This window comes from Limanda limanda, chromosome 10 (assembly GCF_963576545.1).
Source record: "Limanda limanda chromosome 10, fLimLim1.1, whole genome shotgun sequence".
Taxonomy (NCBI): domain Eukaryota; kingdom Metazoa; phylum Chordata; class Actinopteri; order Pleuronectiformes; family Pleuronectidae; genus Limanda; species Limanda limanda.
Window position 1 is genome coordinate 28,592,433 of NC_083645.1, and position 20,000 is coordinate 28,612,432.

General features: G+C 49.5%; 1 protein-coding gene across 13 annotated transcripts in view; it reads left to right on the top strand.

The window, feature by feature from the left end:
* LOC133011751 (transcription factor COE3-like) overlaps window positions 1–20,000 on the top strand; it is a 100,757-nt gene that overhangs the window by 60,216 nt on the left and 20,541 nt on the right. For 5 of the 13 annotated variants that reach the window (XM_061079622.1, XM_061079623.1, XM_061079626.1 and 2 more), the window contains 4 exons: window positions 1,563–1,644; window positions 1,778–1,895; window positions 5,643–5,773; window positions 7,929–8,055. In XM_061079622.1, coding sequence (XP_060935605.1) covers window positions 1,563–1,644; window positions 1,778–1,895; window positions 5,643–5,773; window positions 7,929–8,055 — 458 coding nt within the window. Of the gene's footprint in view, window positions 1–1,562; window positions 1,645–1,777; window positions 1,920–2,284; window positions 2,321–5,639; window positions 5,774–7,928; window positions 8,056–20,000 lie in introns of all 13 variants that reach the window. The other 8 variants (XM_061079628.1, XM_061079615.1, XM_061079625.1 and 5 more) reach the window with 4 other exon arrangements.

The window sequence follows — 20,000 nt, forward strand, 5'->3', positions numbered from 1 at the left end:
TAAAATGAAGTGAAATGTTCAATAAAGGAAAGAAACCAGACAAACCAGAAGTTTTCTTTTTGATAAATAAAATGAATCCAGCTTTTCATTTATCTGTTAAAAGACCTTGATTCAGTTTGAAGGTGAAAATCTATGAAGTTTTTACACCTTTTAAACTTTATGAAAATGATTCATTAAAATCCCCTTTAGATTTTATAGCTCATTAATTAATCTTTTCATTTTGACCCTAAGTGGATTCAAGTGGGATTTTTACACCTTCAAAATGAGAAAAGGAACTTGATCACAATCCATAAATTATCTCTTTAAAGTCTTCGTCACATCTTCACTGTGTCGCGTTATAACTAATAACTAATAACTAATAACTAATAACTAATCACTAATAACTAATAACTAATAACTAATAACTAATCACTAATCACTAATAACTAATAAGTAATAAGTCTCTCGGGTGAGTTTCCTGGAGAAAAGAGGAGGAACGATCCCGAGTGAAACGTGTGTTTTACAGAACTGTGTCTCATTGAGCTGGAGATCGATGCCCGGTGCCTTCCCAGCATGCCGTGCGGCGGTGGGGTGGTGCGGCGGTGGGGGGGGTTATCCCCTGGTTAATGTGACATGTCTGTCTGCGACCTTGCCGCTTGTTAACTGCTCGGATTATTATTGTGATAATGTGGCAATTAAAAAGGAAGCGCTCCATCAGAACGGGAGTGGGGGGGGGGGTTATGGTCCGAGAGATGGATGAGCACACACACACACACACACACACACACACACACACACACACACACACACACACACACACACACACACACACACACACACACACACACACACACACACACACACAGATTACACCACACTGGGAAATGCATTAAGACCCCCCCCCCACTCTCTCTCCAAAGCTGCGGGTTATTACTGCCCGTCCTCATTGATATCTGTTCCCAATCAATACGCCTCCGCTGCAGTAAAACACCTCCTAACTCAGAGAGAGAGGGGCGAGCGAGGGGCGAGCGAGGGGCGAGCGAGGGGCGAGGGAGGCTCCTAATGAGACGCCATAAGTCGACAGGAAGTGTCGAGTGTCTTCATCAGGAGGCCGGCGCTGAGTGATGACCTCATCACCATGTGACCTCATGTTGCATTCAGGCACCGGTCGACTTTCAGCCTCTGCTACAATCAACCGTCAATAATATATCAATAATATCCGTTTATCATTCATGACACGTTAACTCTCCGTCTCCTGCTGCGTTATGAAACTGTAATCAGATTACTCATCAGTTACAGGACACGTTGCTGTAATCAGATTACTCAATGAGTAAATCCTGAAGTCAGTTTGAAGACGTCGTTGATATGTTTATGATGTTTGATCATTTTCTGAACGTTTCTGCTGCTGATTGTTTTCTTCAAATTGTTTGAAAACTCTTTCCTAGAGCGTTTGATTCTGAAACTTCCTCTGACCTCACTTCCTATATGACCTTCTAACCCTGACCTCACTTCCTGTATGACCTTCTAACCCTGACCTCACTTCCTGTATGACCTTCTAACCCTGACCTCACTTCCTGTTCCAGATTCTTCCTGAAGTTCTTCCTCAAGTGCAACCAGAACTGTCTGAAGAACGCAGGGAACCCCCGAGACATGAGGAGGTTCCAGGTGAGACACACACACACACACACACACACACACACAGACACACACACACACACACACACACACAGACACACACACAGACACACACACACACACACAGACACACACAATGACCCTGAGGTGTTTGTGTGTGCAGGTTGTCGTCTCCACCACCATCAATGTGGACGGTCACGTTCTCGCCGTGTCAGACAACATGTTCGTCCACAACAACTCCAAACATGGCCGCCGCGCCCGCCGCCTGGACCCTTCTGAAGGTAAGACGCCGTTATTCAGCCGCTGTCATGACGACCCGACGTCCGAACACTGGATCCTACATCTCCCATAATGCACCTGTTCTACAGAGGAGCCACACTGGTCCTTTCAGAACCTTGTGACTCAGTTTCATGTTGAATATCTGGTTTTATTTTATTTAACGTCGCAGAAGAAAGACACAGACACGTGTCCTCCCTCCTCCGGAGGCGCCGCGAACAAGCGCTCCCTTCTTCCTGCGTCCGTGTGACCAAATAAACTTCACACGCTGCGTCTGGGCTCTGAGGGGCGGAGCTCCGCGCTGACATTTCCTCTGAAGTTATAAACTTGAATAGCTCATCGCTCCGTCTCTAATAAAAACTCTGCAGCAGCTGCAGGAGCGATGATGTCACAGGGTCACCTGATTCGTTCTACTTGGAGCACCAGACGGGTGGAGCTTAACCACAAGAGTCCTCTGGATAACACCGACTCTCCACCTGGGACGTTCAGTCGCACAAAACAAACTTTCTCCTCCCTCTCTCCTCCTCCCTCTCTCTCTCTCTCCCCGCTCTCCCTCTCTCTCTCTCTCTCTCCCTCTCTCTCTCCTCCTCCTCCTCCCTCTCTCCTCCTCCTCCCTCTCTCTCTCTCTCTCTCCTCCCTCTCTCCTCCTCCTCCCTCACTTGTTTGAAACTCCCCCTGCTCCTCCAGGAGCTGCTGACGTCTCGTTTGGTTCGTCCTACTTGCAGAAGCAGACGGGTGGTGTTTGTCCCTCCTGTCCTGTGGCAGACCCCACCTGTGTGGCGGGTCCAAGGGGATGAAACAAGCGCTGCTTGGCACTGATCTGTCACTCACCTGTTCTCACCTGAGGAGGCGTCTGTGCTCCCCCCCCCCCTGCAGGACACCCAGGGTCCTGCAGGGGGGGGGTAGCAGACGGCCCAGGGCCCCCGGCCCTCAGAAGGAGGCCCCCGGCCCTGCAGTGGGGGGGCCCCCGGCCCTGCTCCTCCTTTCATCTCCTGCAGGCTGGGATGTTTTCAGAGGCGATAAAAAGCCAAACATCTGCTCCCCCCCCCCTCCCGCCTTTGTCACAGACCCTGGACCCCCCCCCCCCCGTCTCCCAGATACAACTTCCCACCGCCTGCTCCTCGTCTTTGTGCTCTATTCATGGGATGCACCATCAGCCCCCCCCACCCCCCCAGGACTGTTTGTTTGCTGCTTTGACAAAAGCAGAAAATTAATCGTGAGATGAGAATCTCCTCCTGAGGAGCAGCCTGCGCCTCCTTTCATCAGGATCCACAAACTGCATCTGAAGAAAGTTCAACCTCCACTTTACATATCCCTTTGGTTTCACACACACACACACACACACACACACACACACACACACACACACACACACACACACACACACACACACACACACACACACACACACACACACACACACACACACACACACAAACCCAGCCTCAGTCAAACTGGAGCTCAGTGAAAAACCTTTAAATGACCAAAGTGAAACTAGGATTCATGAAAGTGTGTAATCGTGTCACACAACTCACTCACGGCTCTAACTTATTGTGTGTAACAGTAACACAACATGAAGTCAGTGAGTTTCAGATCTCACAGGAAACCACAGGAAGGTCGGAGCTCTGACTGGAATCAAATCATCTCTACGATAAAACAAGTTCCTCTCCGGGAAAAGATCGTAAAGCTGCGGAGCCGCGCCTCCTCTGAGACCTCCTGCTCCTCTCCTGCTCCTCCTCTGAGACCTCTTGCTCGTCTCCTGCTCCTCCTCTGAGACCTCTTGCTCCTCTCCTGCTCCTCCTCTGAGACCTCCTGCTCCTCTCCTGCTCCTCCTCTGAGAGCTCTTGCTCCTCTCCTGCTCCTCCTCTGAGACCTCTTGCTCCTCTCCTGCTCCTCCTCTGAGACCTCCTGCTCCTCTCCTGCTCCTCCTCTGAGAGCTCTTGCTCCTCTCCTGCTCCTCCTCTGAGACCTCCTGCTCCTCTCCTGCTCCTCCTCTGAGACCTCCTGCTCCTCCTCTGAGACCTCCTGCTCGTCTCCTGCTCCTCCTCTGAGACCTCCTGCTCCTCCTCTGAGACCTCCTGCTCCTCCTCTGAGACCTCCTGCTCGTCTCCTGCTCGTCTCCTGCTCCTCCTCTTTCTCACCGTCCAGTCGTCTCGGAGACGCTGTTCATGTGGAGCTCTCATTGATCTCAGGAGGAGGAGCCTGCTGCTGGTGGAGGAGGAGCCTGCTGCTGGAGGAGGAGCCTGCTGCTGGTGGATCTGCTCCTGGAGCGAAGTGAAGATCTGTGTGGACTTACCATCTCGTCAGTGAACAGCTGAAGATGATCACTTCCTGTTTCTCGAGCTTCAGCTCTTTGCTCCGAGTCTTCATCAGAAACGTCCGGTCGTCAGGTTCTTAATTCAAACGTTTTCATTCATTCAATAAGAAAACAAATACGATGCTAAAACCTAAACCAGTGTTTATGTTAAATTTAAACCTTTAACCAGAACATTTCAAATCTGAACTGAACAAACAGAAACTGTTCAACCAAAGTGAACAAAGAGTTGATTAATCTCAGTAAATCTAAACTGTTGCTGAACCTCAATCAAACAATCTGATACTTTAGCATTTAACTGTTGTGAAGTTAATAAACTTCTAAACTTCAGCTGCGACTTCAGTTCAGGACAAATTGACTCTGAAGGCTCGTATATACTTCTACGTTCTCTGTTTCTCGGAGAGGGCTCCACGGGGGGCAAAGAGTCTTTTTGATTTTTACTAATCCGACCACTGTACGTTCAAAACAATTCACCGCCAAACCCAAAGGTGGCGCAACGGAAGACGAGCTCAGAGAAGCCTACCCCATTTGGGAAGAAGAAGTCCACGTGTCTCTGTTGACATGTTAGCTCCTCCCACACACTGAACCATGGCAACTAACAGAACTAAATAAAGTGACACCCAGCGGGTCAAGATGCTGATGTCATCGTTTCTTAGTGCAGCGGTTCCCCGGTCTTGTTTCCGAACTCTGTTGCTGATTCCGCAGCTTGAATCTGCTTGAGGCTACATGTAGCTAGAAGCTACACGGAGCTAGCTCCCCCCCCAGCTTCCACACACAGTCAGCAGGGACTCCCGACACTAACCACTACCCAGTGTTTGCTTCTAACCTGACGGTATTATAGAAACAGTGTCATGATAGAAGTGGAATTAAAGTCGTGACGGCGGGTTCTAGCCTAGCCCGCTAGCCTAGCCTGCTAGCGCCGTTTTGAAAGCTCGTTCTAACCGTATGTGACCGTGCACACATGCCCTCAGTGCTCTAACGAGCCACCGTCAGCCGGACAACTCCGCTGGCTTAACACACACGTCACATTAATCGTAGAATCATAGTTGTGTTTATTGTGAAGCAGGAAGTTACAGGTCCGGAAATGACGTCGAACAGAAATGACGTCGTACGGAAATGACGTCATACGGAAATGATGTCGTTCCCGGACCAATCACAGCCAAGAGCTGTCGGTCGGGTCTCCGACACAACACGGAGAAGTTAGAAAAATCAGACCTGTACGAAAAGCTCTCCGTAGCGCTCGGAGAGGGCGTTTCACGACGGATAGGCCGGTCTTATCTGTCCGTTTTTTCAAAAACGCAGAACCATAAATTGGCCTTGAGTCGTGTGTTCAACAAAGTGTTTTTATGACTCTGATTGTGATCATCTCAAATGTATAATATATAATATATAAGTCATAAGTCCGTGCTCATGTTGCCTTGGTGTGTTTCCGAAGCAGCCACGCCCTGCATCAAAGCCATCAGCCCGAGTGAGGGCTGGACGACGGGCGGAGCCACCGTCATCCTCATCGGGGACAACTTCTTCGACGGCCTGCAGGTCGTGTTCGGTACCATGTTGGTCTGGAGCGAGGTGAGCCTGACGCTGACCCTTACCCTGACCCTGAGCCTGAGCCTGAGCCTGACCCTGAGCCTGAGCCTGACCCTGACTCTGACCCTGACCCTGACCCTTACCCTGACCCTTAGCCTGAGCCTGACCCTGACCCTTACCCTGACCCTTAGTCTGACCCTGACCATCACCCTGACCCTGACCCTAACCCTGACCCTGACCCTGACCCTGACCCTGACGGCACATGCTCACATGGTTTCTCACTGTTCCTTTAACTTGAAGGACTTTGTGATATTGTTCCTAATGAAGCCAACACATTACCCAGATCCAGTTCAGTCAGTTACATTTAAAATGCTGCTGCAGAATGAATGAACTTTAAATATGACAGTATTTTAAACATATAAGTTTAATTATGTTATTACGCCCCGGGTCTAGGGGACCCCAGAGACGTGCCATGTGGTGCTCCCCCCATTCTTCCCACTCCCAAGCAGGCCAGTGTCACAAAGGGGTTTGGTTTAGTGGTAGCTTTTATTTGCTTCGGAGGGAGAAAGGCCAACACAACAAACAAAACAATCTTATTCCCTACGTTCCTATCTATCAAACAAAACTGTTAACAAAAAGACAAATGCTTATCTAACTCCTACTCAGGAAAACACAGGAGAAAACAGGGGTAAAAGAAAAGGCTTCTCCCTCCTACAGGGCTACCACCAACACACACTTCAGATATATACAACAGAACAACACGGCATACAAACACTGGTCCTGGTTGGAGGTGGGAGATTCGGTGGAGAGAGGGAGACTGCAGTCAGTCAGTGCTTCTTGTAGGCTCCTCTCTTCATTCTGGCCAATCCTGGAGCAGCAATCAGGCAGCTCACTCCAATCAGCAGGTCCAACCTGCTTACAATTAGGCCACACACAAACACACTCACAGGGAGACGGCTCACATACAAGGAGAAGAAACAGACAGTGTCACACAAACACAGGATCGTAACAACCTCCTATAAATAACAGAACTAATAGAGATATTAACATGAGTGATCTTTGAGTTCAGATTATTATCAGTTTCATTCTTTTCAGAAGAAGATCACAATGAAGATACATTTCAAAGATCTTAGCTTTATAAGTGACTCAAACAATGACTCAGTTATTAAATATAATAATTAATGAATGAAGTCTAGTTTGGAGAGAACACTGAGGTTATGACCTTGTTATTTAACTGTTCACACAAAAACACTTTAAACTCCCTTAATGACGACTGATCAGATCAAATCAATTATCAATAAGTGATCAGAGCTTCTGGCTGAGCTCAGCTGATCCAGAGTCTGCAGCTGCACACACAGTGTTGTCCTTTATCTACACACACATTCATCACCCAGTCACACACACACACACACACACACACACACACACACACACACACACACACACACACACACACACACACACACACACCTGTATCTGTAGCACTTGTGCATGTCCCCAAAAGGATGTAGATTGAGAGCGAGTGGCGCTGCACATACGGTGCAGCATGAAATATTGAAGCAGGTCCAGAAGAGCAGAACACCTGGCGGGGGAAGGAGGGAGGGAGGGAGGGAGGGAGGGAGGGAGGGAGGGAGGGAGGGAGGGAGGGAGGGAGGGAGGGAGGTGGGAAGGAGGGAGGGAGGGAGGGAGAAACCTCGGCACGCCGCTCCTCACTTTGATCAGCGGCGTGGAGACAGAAGCCTCTGAGCTCGCTGACCCAGATCCAGAGTCACAGTGAGAGTTAGAGAGAGAGAGAGAGAGAGAGAGAGAGAGAGAGAGAGAGAGAGAGAGAGAGAGAGAGAGAGAGAGTCCATCCCTTCATCATGGATCGGAGCTTTTTAACAGATACAACATCATGAAGCATTAAAAACATCAAGTGACAGTTTAATAAAATAAATCATCTGTGAGGTCTCACATCTCTTTTTTAACGACTCTTTTGAAATATTGAATCAGCTGCTCTCATGAGGACGTTGAGGTAAATGATGATCGAGTTTCACTTCCTGTTGAAAGCACATGAGCAGCTTCCTGTTTCATAACAAACCGTCGGACGTGTTTCCTGCGGGTTCACGTGCGACCTGATGAATCTGTGTTATTAACTAAAGCTGCTTCTCCTCCGTCACTCAGATTTGATCTATTTGTTTTTTGTGTCCTGATCCAGCTGATCACGCCTCACGCCATCCGGGTCCAGACCCCCCCTCGACACATCCCCGGGGTCGTGGAGGTCACGCTCTCCTACAAGTCCAAACAGTTCTGCAAAGGAGCGCCGGGACGCTTCGTCTACACCGGTGAGTCCGAACGACAACACGAGGACAGACCCTCATTCTGTCTCTACTTCCTGTGACTGGTCCAGAAGTCACTCCGCAAACCAGCAGAACCTGGTTCAGGGTGATCCGGACCCAGAACCCAGAACCCCTCTTCTGCTCTGAGGAACCGTTCACACCTGATGTTCAGACTCGTGTCTTAGACCCTGAAGCTTCCTTTTAAATTTACCCTTAAGCAGCATTTGAGTGGGAGGAGCCGTCTCCTGGTCCCTGGCGTGCTCCTGCAGCTCCTCCTTCACCTTCACCTCGGCCTCGACACATCTGGTTTGAACTGGTTCAGTGAGACTGAGGACGAGCTTTAAGGAAAGAGTGAGATCTTTATCCAGGAGGAGTTTTGTTCTTCACTGTGAGCGTGGACGTCTTCCTCCTCAGTCGTCCTTCAGATCTCCGTCCCTCGTCCACTCTCTGTGCGATGGCGTCTTATCTGTCCGTGACATCACTGCGTCTACTGTCCCGATTATTCCGTCAGAATATCCAGATGTCATTCAAAGTAGCAGAAAGGTCAGGTTGAAGGCTGTTTAGTGCGATAAGTAAATGTCATGGAAAGAGGCGAGCGTGTTCAGGCTTTCTGTTTAACACCAGTTCATCACCGCCTCCGTCCTCTCGCTCTCCTCTTTGTGAGAGACGCCTCCTCCCCCCCCTCCTCCCCCTCCTCCCCCTCCTCCTCCTCCTCCTCCGGCGGCGGGACGGTCACAATGGACGGTCCGGCCGCCGCCGCCTCCTTTTGCAATGCTAATCTGCGTGATCCCGTTTCCAGATAGGAGCAGAGCGGCGAGCTCGGCCTTTGTGTGGACGTGTGTTGTTATCTCCATTAGAGAAGTCAGATTCAACGCTGAGGAATTCATATCCTCACGTCAGAAAAGAAACTGAAATATCCAAAACGTCACAAACTAAAGATTCAAAAGATTCATAAAGATCCTGGAAACGAATGGTTCTGAGGAAGAAAATGTTTTTTATCAGAAGAGAAACCAGAAAATCCAGCTTCCCCATACTTTTATTATTTGTGTTTCTGTGGTGTCATGATATAAAAAAAATCATCACATAACTCTGATACTGTAAATAAATACAGTTGTGTAATGTTGGTGATAAAACGAAGTTACAATTATTTAATTAAATGATCATAATAACTATTACATTTTTCTGTATTTAATTTTTGTTATTCCTCTTTGTTGTTCCAATTTTTTTGGTAACAATTTTACAGTAAATAATGAAAATAAGGAAAGAAGTATTTGAAATATATATTATTGTATATATATATAATAATTATTTGAAGGACCAGAAAATTCAATCAAACACAAAATATTAAGAAAAACAAATATGATTGTGAATAATAAGAAAGGCGAGTTTAACATTAAAATACAGTTAAAAAGGTTTTAAGGAGGAATAAAGATTGTGAACACTTCAGAGACACAGCTGGCTGCATTATACAATTTATAAAATTATAATATATCTGCTCTAAATTCTGTTTTTCATTTTATTTGAAGTCTTTTCTTTGAGTGTCAGTGACTTTAAGCTGAGTCTGAGTCTCGGGTCAGAAACCTGGATTCTCCTGGTGTTCGAGCACAAGCTGCTGGTGAATGACAGAATAATCAAACCTGGACCCTGATAAATATTAGTAAATGAGATTAGAAACAGGATATGAATGTTCATGTAAATTAAACATTAATATAACATCTGGTTGAGTTCAGCGTTTCATACTGAAAACAAACAGTTGAAAATAAAAACGTGCCGTCTGCTCCTTTAAATCCCAGAATCCTTCAGGAGACACATTCCACTAATCCAGTGAAAACATCTGACTTCAGTTTGATTGAAAGTGAAACGAAAAAGGCGCGTGTCCCTGAAGGCATCGTGAGGCTGAACCCCGACAGGTGGCTGCATCGTAACTTCCTTCTTCTTCTTCTTCTTCTTCTTCTTCTTCTTCTTCTTCTTCTTCTTCTTCTTCTTCTTCTTCTTCTTCTTCTTCTTCTTCTTCTTCTTCTTCTTCTTCTTCTTCTTTCTTCTTCTTCTTCTTCTTCTTCTTCTTCTTCTTCTTCTTCTTCTCCTCCTCCTCCTCCTCCTCCTCCTCCTCCTCCTCCTCCTGCTGCCAGGGAGGCGGCCATGTTGTGCTCACACATGCCGCCGGTTGGTCTGATTTACATCCAGACTTCAGGAGTGAGGATGCGTTCAGAGCGCCGAGCCAGCAGCGTGTTCATGAATGTGAAATGAGCCGAGCTTCTAAACACTGAACAGACGAGCTGTGGATAATTGGAGAGGAGAAGAGAAACTCTGATGTCATTTCCTGACTGCGTTCGATCCCGACTCGTTTAACAAGTGAAGAATGTTTCTATAGTTCTGTCCTCTGACGTCAGAACATCGTGTTTGTGCTTGAAGTTCTTCAGGAAGTTCTTCAGGAAGTTCTTCAGGAAGTTGTGTTGGTGCTGAAAAGCCTCCTGAGGTCTCAGGTTGCACTCGTCTGTAGAGAGGTCGTAGGTCATCGACCTCCGAGGCTCCAGCAGGTTCCACTGACCCCTGAGGAAGCTCAGGGACCTGGAGGAGGCTCCAGGAGGTGTTCCCCCAGGGGGCGCTGAAGAGGTTCTTTGGAGGTTCTTAGGAGGGGCGTCCCAGCCTGAGCTTCATGAGGCTCTTAAGAACTTGGTCATGATCCTTGGTTCTGGAGCCTTGAGCAGCTTCAAGAGGATTTTAACAATCCAGGTCGACTGACCCAAGATTTCCACATCACAGAAAATGTTTTTATAAGAAACAGTTTTAATAATCAAAACTCTACGTTTAATAAATTCTAATGTATTTTCCAGCTGAACTGTGACACAGTGTCTGTTTGAATCAGGGTCAGTACCGATGCAGTGTTAGATCTGTGGGTTACCGCTCGCCTGTGTGTGTGTGGGGAAGCCTGACAGCCAATCAGAGAGCAGGACTGTGGCGGCGGAGTCGTTTCCCTGCAGCTGAGGCGCCGTCAGATCCGTGTTTCCCAGGATTCCCTCTCTCCTCCTCCTGCAGCTTAGAGCAGCTTCACCCTCTGATCCCGAGGCTTCGCTCTGGAAAGCGGCCGAAGGCGAGAAGCGCTGAGCGGAATGAGAAGAAGCCTGCGAGGGAACCGGAGAGGCGGAGTCTCAGGGAACCGGAGAGGCGTGGTCTCCGGTTCCCTCTGCTACTGATTCTGTAGTTTCCCTCGGAATCTTCTTTCACCCACATCTCACTCGTTCAGCGTGAAAACACGTTTCCTCCGGTTCTGTCACTGACGTAGAAAGAGTTTTGCTTCTGTAGTTTTGTTTGTTGTAGTTTTGTAGTTTTTCTGTAGTTTCTCGTCCGTCGCTGTGACTGGTGATGCACAGATCAATGCTGCATGTGGGGGAGGGAGGGGAGGAAGAGGAGGAAGAGGAGGAAGAGGAGGAAGAGGAGGGAGGGGATCGATGGATGCTGAGTTATTGTGGCGCTCAGCCACTGATTTTTAGAGAGCTGTGTTTTCCCAGGAAAGTCAATACCTCCAGGCTCCTCTCATTAATTTCAACCCCGTCCCTCCCCCGTCCTCCCTCAGCTGCACCTGGGGAGAGGAGGGAGAGAGGGATACTGACGAGGGAGAAGAGGAGAGAGGGATACTGACGAGATAGGAGGGAGAGAGGGATACTGACGAGGGAGAGGAGGAGAGAGGGATACTGACGAGGGAGAAGAGGAGAGAGGGATACTGACAAGGGAGGGAGAGAGGGATACTGACGAGAGAGAGGAGGAGAGAGGGATACTGACGAGAGAGAGGAGGAGAGAGGGATACTGACGAGGGAGAGGAGGAGAGAGGGATCCTGATGAGGGAGAGAAGGGAGAGGAGGAGAGAGGGATACTGACGAGAGAGAGGAGGAGAGACGGATACTGACGAGAGAGAGGAGGAGAGAGGGATACTGACGAGGGAGAGGAGGGAGAGAGGGATACTGACGAGGGAGAGGAGGAGAGAGGGATCCTGACGAGGGAGAAGAGGAGAGAGGGATACTGACGAGGGAGAAGAGGAGAGAGGGATCCTGACGAGGAGGAGGAGGAGAGAGGGATACTGACGAGAGAGAGGAGGAGAGAGGGATACTGACGAGGGAGAGGAGGAGAGAGGGATCCTGATGAGGGAGAGGAGGGAGAGGAGGAGAGAGGGATACTGACGAGGGAGAAGAGGAGAGAGGGATACTGACGAGGGAGGAGGGAGAGAGGGATACTGACGAGGGAGAGGAGGAGAGAGGGATACTGACGAGGGAGAGGAGGATAGAGGGATACTGACGAGAGAGAGGAGGAGAGAGGATACTGACGAGGGAGAGGAGGAGAGAGGGATACTGACGAGAGAGAGGAGGAGAGAGGGATACTGACAAGATAGAGGAGGAGAGAGGGATACTGACGAGGGAGAGGAGGAGAGAGGGATACTGACGAGAGAGAGGAGGAGAGAGGGATACTGACAAGATAGAGGAGGAGAGAGGGATACTGACGAGGGAGAGGAGGAGAGAGAGGGATCCTGATGAGGTAGAGAAGGGAGAGGAGGAGAGAGGGATACTGACGAGAGAGAGGAGGGAGAGAGGGATACTGACGAGGGAGAGGAGGAGAGAGGGATACTGATGAGGGAGGAGGGAGAGAGAGATACTGACGAGGGAGAGGAGGAGAGAGGGATACTGACGAGGGAGAGGAGGAGAGAGGGATACTGACGAGGGAGAGGAGGAGAGAGAGGGATACTGACGAGGGAGAGGAGGAGAGAGGGATACCGACGAGGGAGAGGAGGAGAGAGAGGGATACTGACGAGGGAGAGGAGGAGAGAGAGGGATACTGACAAGATAGAGGAGGAGAGAGGGATACTGACGAGGGAGAGGAGGAGAGAGGGATACTGACGAGAGAGAGGAGGAGAGAGGGATACTGACAAGATAGAGGAGGAGAGAGGGATACTGACGAGGAGAGGAGGAGAGAGAAGGGATCCTGATGAGGTAGAGAAGGGAGAGGAGGAGAGAGGGATACTGACGAGAGAGAGGAGGGAGAGAGGGATACTGACGAGGGAGAGGAGGAGAGAGGGATACTGATGAGGGAGGAGGGAGAGAGGGATACTGACGAGGGAGAGGAGGAGAGAGGGATACTGAGGAGTGAGAGGAGGAGAGAGGGAAACTGAGGAGGGAGAGGAGGAGAGAGGGATACTGAGGAGAGAGAGGGATCCTGATGAGGTAGAGAAGGGAGAGGAGGAGAGAGGGATACTGAAGGAGGGAGAGGAGGAGAGAGAGGGATCCTGATGAGGGAGAGAAGGGAGAGGAGGAGAGAGGGATACTGACGAGAGAGAGGAGGGAGAGAGGGATACTGACGAGGGAGAGGAGGGAGAGGGATACTTGAGAGAGAGGAGGAGAGAGGGATATGAGGAGGGAGAGGAGGAGAGAGGGATACTGAGGAGAGAGAGGAGGAGAGAGAGGATACTGACGAGATAGGAGGGAGAGAGGATACTGAGGAGGTAGAGGAGGAGAGAGGGATACTGAGGAGAGAGAGGAGGAGAGAGGGATACTGACGAGAGAGGAGGAGAGAGGGATACTGAGGAGGGAGAGAAGGGAGAGGAGGAGAGAGGGATACTGACGAGGGAGGAGGAGAGAGAGGGATACTGACGAGATAGGAGGGAGAGAGGGATACTGAGGAGAGAGAGGAGGAGAGAGAGATACTGAGGAGGGAGAGAAGGGAGAGGACACCTAGTGGCCGGAGGCTGCATCTGCTCAGTTATTGTCTCCTTGTGAACACGATATCTCACGAACACCTTGATGAAATTTCTTCAAATTTGCTACAAACCTTTAGATGGTTTTACTTATTAACTGATAAGATTTTGTTGGACAAAGGTTGAAGTTCAAGATCATCATGAGCTCATGTTCTTGTAACCTGGGTCAGACTGGACTGGTTCAGGCTGGACTGGTTCAGGCTGGACTCGATCAGACTGGACTGGATCAGACTGGACTGGTTCAGGCTGGACTGGTTCAGGCTGGACTCGATCAGACTGGACTGGTTCAGGCTGGACTGGTTCACACTGGACTGGTTCAAACTGGAGTGGTTCAAACTGGACTGGTTCAGACTGGACTCAATCAGACTGGGACTGGATCAGACTGACTGGTTCAGACTGGACTGGTTCAGACTAGACTGGTTCAAACTGGATCAGACTGGAATGGATCAGACTGGACTGGTTCAGGCTGGACTGGATCAGGCTGTACTGTTCAGATTGGACTGGTTCAGGCTGGACTGGTTCAAACTGAACTGGATCAGACTGGACTGGTTCAGACTGGACTGGTTCAGACTGGACTGGATCAGACTGGACTGGTTCAGACTGGACTGGTTCAGGCTGGACTGGATCAGACTGGACTGGATCAGACTGGACTGGTTCAGACTGGACTGGTTCAGACTGGACTGGTTCAGACTGGACTGGATCAAACTGGATCAGAGCTCAGTTTCCTCTGAGCAGCAGCTCCTATCAGCACCTCTGGAAATACAATGAAGCACATTGTACGTTCTGTCCTTCGACCCCAACACACACACACACACACACACAGACACACACACACACAGACACACACAGACACACACACAGACACACACACACACACGGAAAGCATTAGCAGATTGTTCCATCAGGGTTTGCTAAAGGTCTTGTGAACGTGTAACTGAGAAACAAAAGTTAAACCTTGAATTTGAGCCACTGTAAAAAAAAAGTTTCTCTCTCTCTCTCTCTCTGTGTGTCTCTCTCTCTCTCTCTGTCTCTCTGTGTGTCTCTCTCTCTCTCTCTCTGTCTCTCTGTCTCTCTCTTTCTCTCTGTCTGTCTGTCTATCTCCCTCTCGGTCTCTCTCTCTCTCTCTCTGTCTCTCTGTGTGTGTCTCTCTCTCTCTCTGTCTCTCTGTCTCTCTCTTTCTCTCTGTCTGTCTGTCTCTCTCTTTTCTCTCTGTCTGTCTCTCTCTTTTTCTCTCTGTCTCTCTGTCGCTCTGTCTCTCTCTCTGTCTCTGTCTCTCTCTCTGTCTCTCTGTCTCTCTCTTTTTCTCTCTGTCTGTCTCTCTCTCTGTCGCTCTGTCTCTCTCTCTCTGTCTGTCTCTCTCTTTGTCTGTCTCTCTCTCTCTCTCTCTCTGCCTCTCTCTCTTTCTCTCTCTTTTTGTCTCTCTCTCTGTCTCTCTCTCTGTATCTCAGACACAAAGTAAATGTTAAATTAGCATTTATCTTCTTATTACTTTTCTAATTATTAACTTGACCTATATTTAAACCAAGGTGTGAGATCCTGACCCCCCCCCCCCCCCCCCCCACAGGACCGATGTTCTAAAGAAGCTTCTTAAAGACGTGACCTGTGATTGAAAACCTGGGAGGGGGGGGGGGGGTCAGAGCAAGACACTTGATCAATCGATGGAGTCACTAACACCCCCCCACACAGTACCCCACCCCCCCTCTCCCCACCCTCCCTCCCCACTTCGCTCCCCTCTGCTGCAATCGATGCTCATAGAAATTTCATGAACTCTAAACTGTGATTGACAGGTGTGTGTGTGTGTGTGTGTGTGTGTGTGTGTGTGTGTGTGTGTGTGTGTGTGTGTGTGTGTGTGTGTGTGTGTGTGTGTGTGCGTTCATGGTGGGGGGGGATTACAATTTTTTGTAAATATAAACCAACCAAACTAAGTAAAAATAAATATTCTAGTTCACTCAAGGTGTGATTCCAGCTAAAAATGTTGATATAAATATCTAAATGTTATATATATATTATTCTATATATATAAATAATGTCACATGTCAGCCAGCCACCAGGGGGCGATCACCATGTCTTCCGTCAAATTTAGTTTTCCTCTTTTCGGACGACTTTTCTTTTCGACTTATCGGGAACGAGGCGTGACGCTCTGAACTGTCTGGGGGCGTGGCCGGGGGCGTGTCTCCAGTCTGGTATTTAATAGAGAGACAGAAGTGTGTCCTCTGTCGGGGGGGAACACGTGTCTCAGATCAAAGCGCTCGGCGGAGTCAGGTGATCAGCTGCTTCTGTCGCCATGCCAGTAAAAATCATAACTTCTCAGGTGGGGGGGGGGGGCCTATTTCTTGAAGGCACTGTCCTCGCTCTGCTAATTATTCCCTGATTAACTCGGAGGATCTGGGCGGAAGTTGGTCTCTCGGTGGAGGAAGCAGACGGGGGGGGCGCCAGGAGGCCAGGAACTCATCTGGGTTAAAAATCATCAGTGAAGTGACGGCTCCTGAAGCCAGAGCAGCTCCATCGCCCCCTGGTGGCTGCAATACAGGTCATCAACTCCTCCTCCTCCATGTTAGCAGATGGGAGATGGATGATGTAAAAACGGGCTGAGAACGTGTGTGTAAGCAGGTTCAGGAGAAGAGAGAGAGAGAGAGAGAGAGAGAGAGAGAGAGAGAGAGAGAGAGAGAGAGAGAGAGAGAGAAAATGCAAGGAAATATCAAAGAAGCTCTTAAAAACACCGTCAGAGACAAGTTAACAGTTACTTTCCCACTCAGCCCCCGAGCGGCGTTGTGTGCTGACGTTTGACCGGTAAAGTCTCTGTAGAGTTGAGCTCAGACGGTCACAGTGCAGCCGGAGACGCTTCATCGCTTAAACCCTGTAACACAATAAAACAAGGCCGGAGCACCGGTACTGGAAGTGCCGCTCGTCACGGCTAAACAGGAGACACGGAGGTCCCACAAACAAATACACTTAAATATTAAACGACACGCTAAGTATTAAAACTAGTCTCTGCCGGGAGTCCAGTGGATCACGTGGTCTCTCAAGCGGATTTTCTGGTGCTGCCTTGAACAGAATGAAACTTCGTCTTCTTCTTCGGTGATGTGCTGCTGCTTGTAGCCGTTGGAGATTGTGTTGAAAGAAAAAGTCTGTGCGGAAAGTGTCTGAGCTCGTCCCGCGAGTGAACTTCCTGTTTTGATCTTTCAAGTTAAAATAACAAAAAGGTCCTATCAAAATAAAACGAAGATAAAAGAAAGAAAATAAAATGAATTAAAACAAAAGTGGTAATCGCCTCCTTTAGCTACTGGGTCATCTGGTCAGGCCTGGGGGGGTCTGGTTGAAACGTCAGTACAGGAGAAAAGCAGCAGGTGACTCCGCCCTGGAGGAGGGGTTCAAGGGTCAGCGTGGCCCTCAGCCAATTGACTGTCAGATTTGACCTCAGTGGACGTCTCAGGTTTCAGTAGAGTCTCTGCAGAGCTCCGAGCCAGGGCCTGCTGGGGGGGGCTTCGACCACCAGGAAAACTCTAGAGCTGGTCTCAGCATCGCGTGTAGGCCTCGTTTACGACTCTTTGTGTCAAAGTCAGATCACTGGGGCCTTCGCCAACAGCGTTGTGCGCTTGGCGTTGTGCGCTTGGCGTTGTGCGCTTGGCGTTTTGCGGTTGGCGTTGTGCGCTTGGCGTTGTGCGCTTGGCGTTGTGCGCTTGGCGTTGTGCGTTTGGCGTTGTGCGCTTGGCGTTGTGCGCTTGGCGTTGTGCGCTTGGCGTTGTGCGCTTGGCGTTGTGCGCTTGGCGTTGTGCGCTTGGCGTTGTGCGCTTGGCGTGGCGGTGGATCTGATGACTGACGGGTGAAGTGACAGTCAGAGGATCAAGCAGCAGATCAATAAGCCGGTGAGAGGATTCGTCCCGGGTGTTGAGGCTGCTTGTCAACAGACACCCCCCCCCGGGCGCCACTTGACAAGCAAAACAAATCAGCCTGTCCCCCCCCACACCGCCTGTCCACTTAGGGCTCAGCGTGTTGTGCATGTGTCAGGATCCCCCCCCCCCCCAAAGGAAGTGAGGAATCATCACGGGCAGCGAGGCCAAGCGCCGCCATGACCTGCATCAATCACACAGCCGGGGCCGATGGGAGATTGCGGCGCGTGCAGCGGCGGGCGGAGCGTCGGGGGAGTGGCCACTCAGGTTCATATGGAATATGGAATCTATTTGAGTGTAATACAGAAGGAAACCACGCAGAGCGGCGCCGCTCAGCGGGGACATGACTGCGCCTTCAACACGGCCATCAGCCGGCAGCACGCCATCAGGTGACCCCCCCCCCCCCCCCCCCAGTGCACGCCTCATCTCCTGGTAAATATGTACAAACCAGCGGCATAGAAAAACAGATTCCCACTCAGAGGGCGAGCGAGAGCCGGCGGCGCCGAGCGGCGGAGATAAATAAATGTAAACAGTTGTGGGGGGGGGGGGTGTAAACACGCTCTCTGAAGCACGAAGGCCTGTTGCATTGTGGGAGCTGCTCTGAGTGGAGTAATGAGTCTGTAGAGATGAGGCAGTAACTCACCTCCTCCCTCCACTGCTCCCAGTCCCACCAGTTAGAGGAGAGGAGGAGCTGGACCAGGGGAGAGAGAGAGAGAGAGAGAGAGAGAGAGAGAGAGAGAGAGAGAGAGAGAGAGAAGAGAGACAGGACAGGTGAGAGAGAGAGAGAGAGAGACAGAGAGAGAGAGATAGACAGAGAGAGAGAGACAGAGAGAGAGAGAGAAGAGAAGCAGGACAGGTGAGAGAGCGAGAGAGACAGAGAGACAGAGAGAGAGAGAGAGATAGACAGAGAGAGAGAGACAGAGAGAGAGAGAGAGAGAGAGAAAGAGACAGACAGAGAGAGAGAGAGAGAGAGACAGAGAGACAGAGAGAGACAGAGAAGAGAGACAGAGAGAGAGAGAGGGAGAGGAGAGAGGACAGGTGAGACAGAGAGAGAGAGACAGAGAGACAGAGAGAGACAGAGAGAGACAGAGAGACAGAGAGAGAGACAGAGACAGACAGAGAGAAGAGAGAGAGAGACAGGACAGGTGAGACAGAGAGAGAGAGAGAGAGAGAGAGAGAGAGAGAGAGAGAGAGAGAGAGAGAGAGAGAGAGAGAGAGAGACAGAGACAGAGACAGAGACAGAGACAGAGACAGAGAAGAGAGACAGGACAGGTGAGGGAGAGACAGAGACAGAGAGAGAGAGACAGAGAGAGAGAGACAGAGAGAGAGAGAGAGAGAGAGGAAGGTTTTGAGTTTGCGTTGTTTTTAAATAATAATTCTGTATATTTGAGTCGTGTCGCAGGAGAACCTTTCCTGGTTTTGAAAAACTTTCAGTGTTTTTGTTGAATTTAGAAACATAGGAAGAGGGAGAGGAAGAGGAAGAGGAAGGGGAAGAGGGAAGAGGAAGAGGAAGAGGAAGAGGAAGAGGAAGAGGAAGAGGAAGAGGAAGGGGAAGAGGAAGAGGAAAGAGAAGAGGAAGAGGAAGGAGAAGAGGAAGGAGAAGAGGAAGGAGAATAGGAAGAGGAAGAGGAAGAAGAAGAGGAAGGAGAATAGGAAGAGGAAGAGGAAGAAAAGAGGAAGGGGAAGAGAAGAGGAAGAGGAAGGAGAAGAGGAAGTGATGTGTGAGAGATGATGTCGGACTGAAGGTGAAAAACACAGCAAAGCAGAAATTCTATATTCTGCTCTATTAACAATTAAAAATAAATAATAAAAAAAATCTGTATTTTTAAAAATCCTGACCAAAAGTCTGTTCTGTTAATATTTTTATTTCCTTTTTCCTGATTTGAATTTGTTTCATTTTACAGAAATATATTATTTTATACATGTGACATCTAATATATTAATAATATGTAATATTGATGAATCAGGATTTAGCGTTGAATGACCCCCCCCCCCAGTCACTTAGCAGCCTAATAACAGAGCGCTCCAATCAGCAGGACGCCACCCAGCCGTGTGATCACCTGCACAGCGAGGAGAGAGAGAGAGAGAGAGAGAGAGAGGAGAGAGAGAGAGAGAGAGAGAGAGAGGGAGGGAGAGAGAGAGAGAGAGAGAGAGAGAGAGAGAGAGAGAGAGAGAGAGAGAGAGAACCCAACCAGAGAGAGCGATAAATACTTGATTAAATATATAAAGGAACGCCCCCCCCTCCCTCCTCCTCCCTCCTCCTCCCTCCTCCTCCCTCCTCTTCCCTCCTCCTCCCCCCCTTCTCCTCCTATCACCTCTGA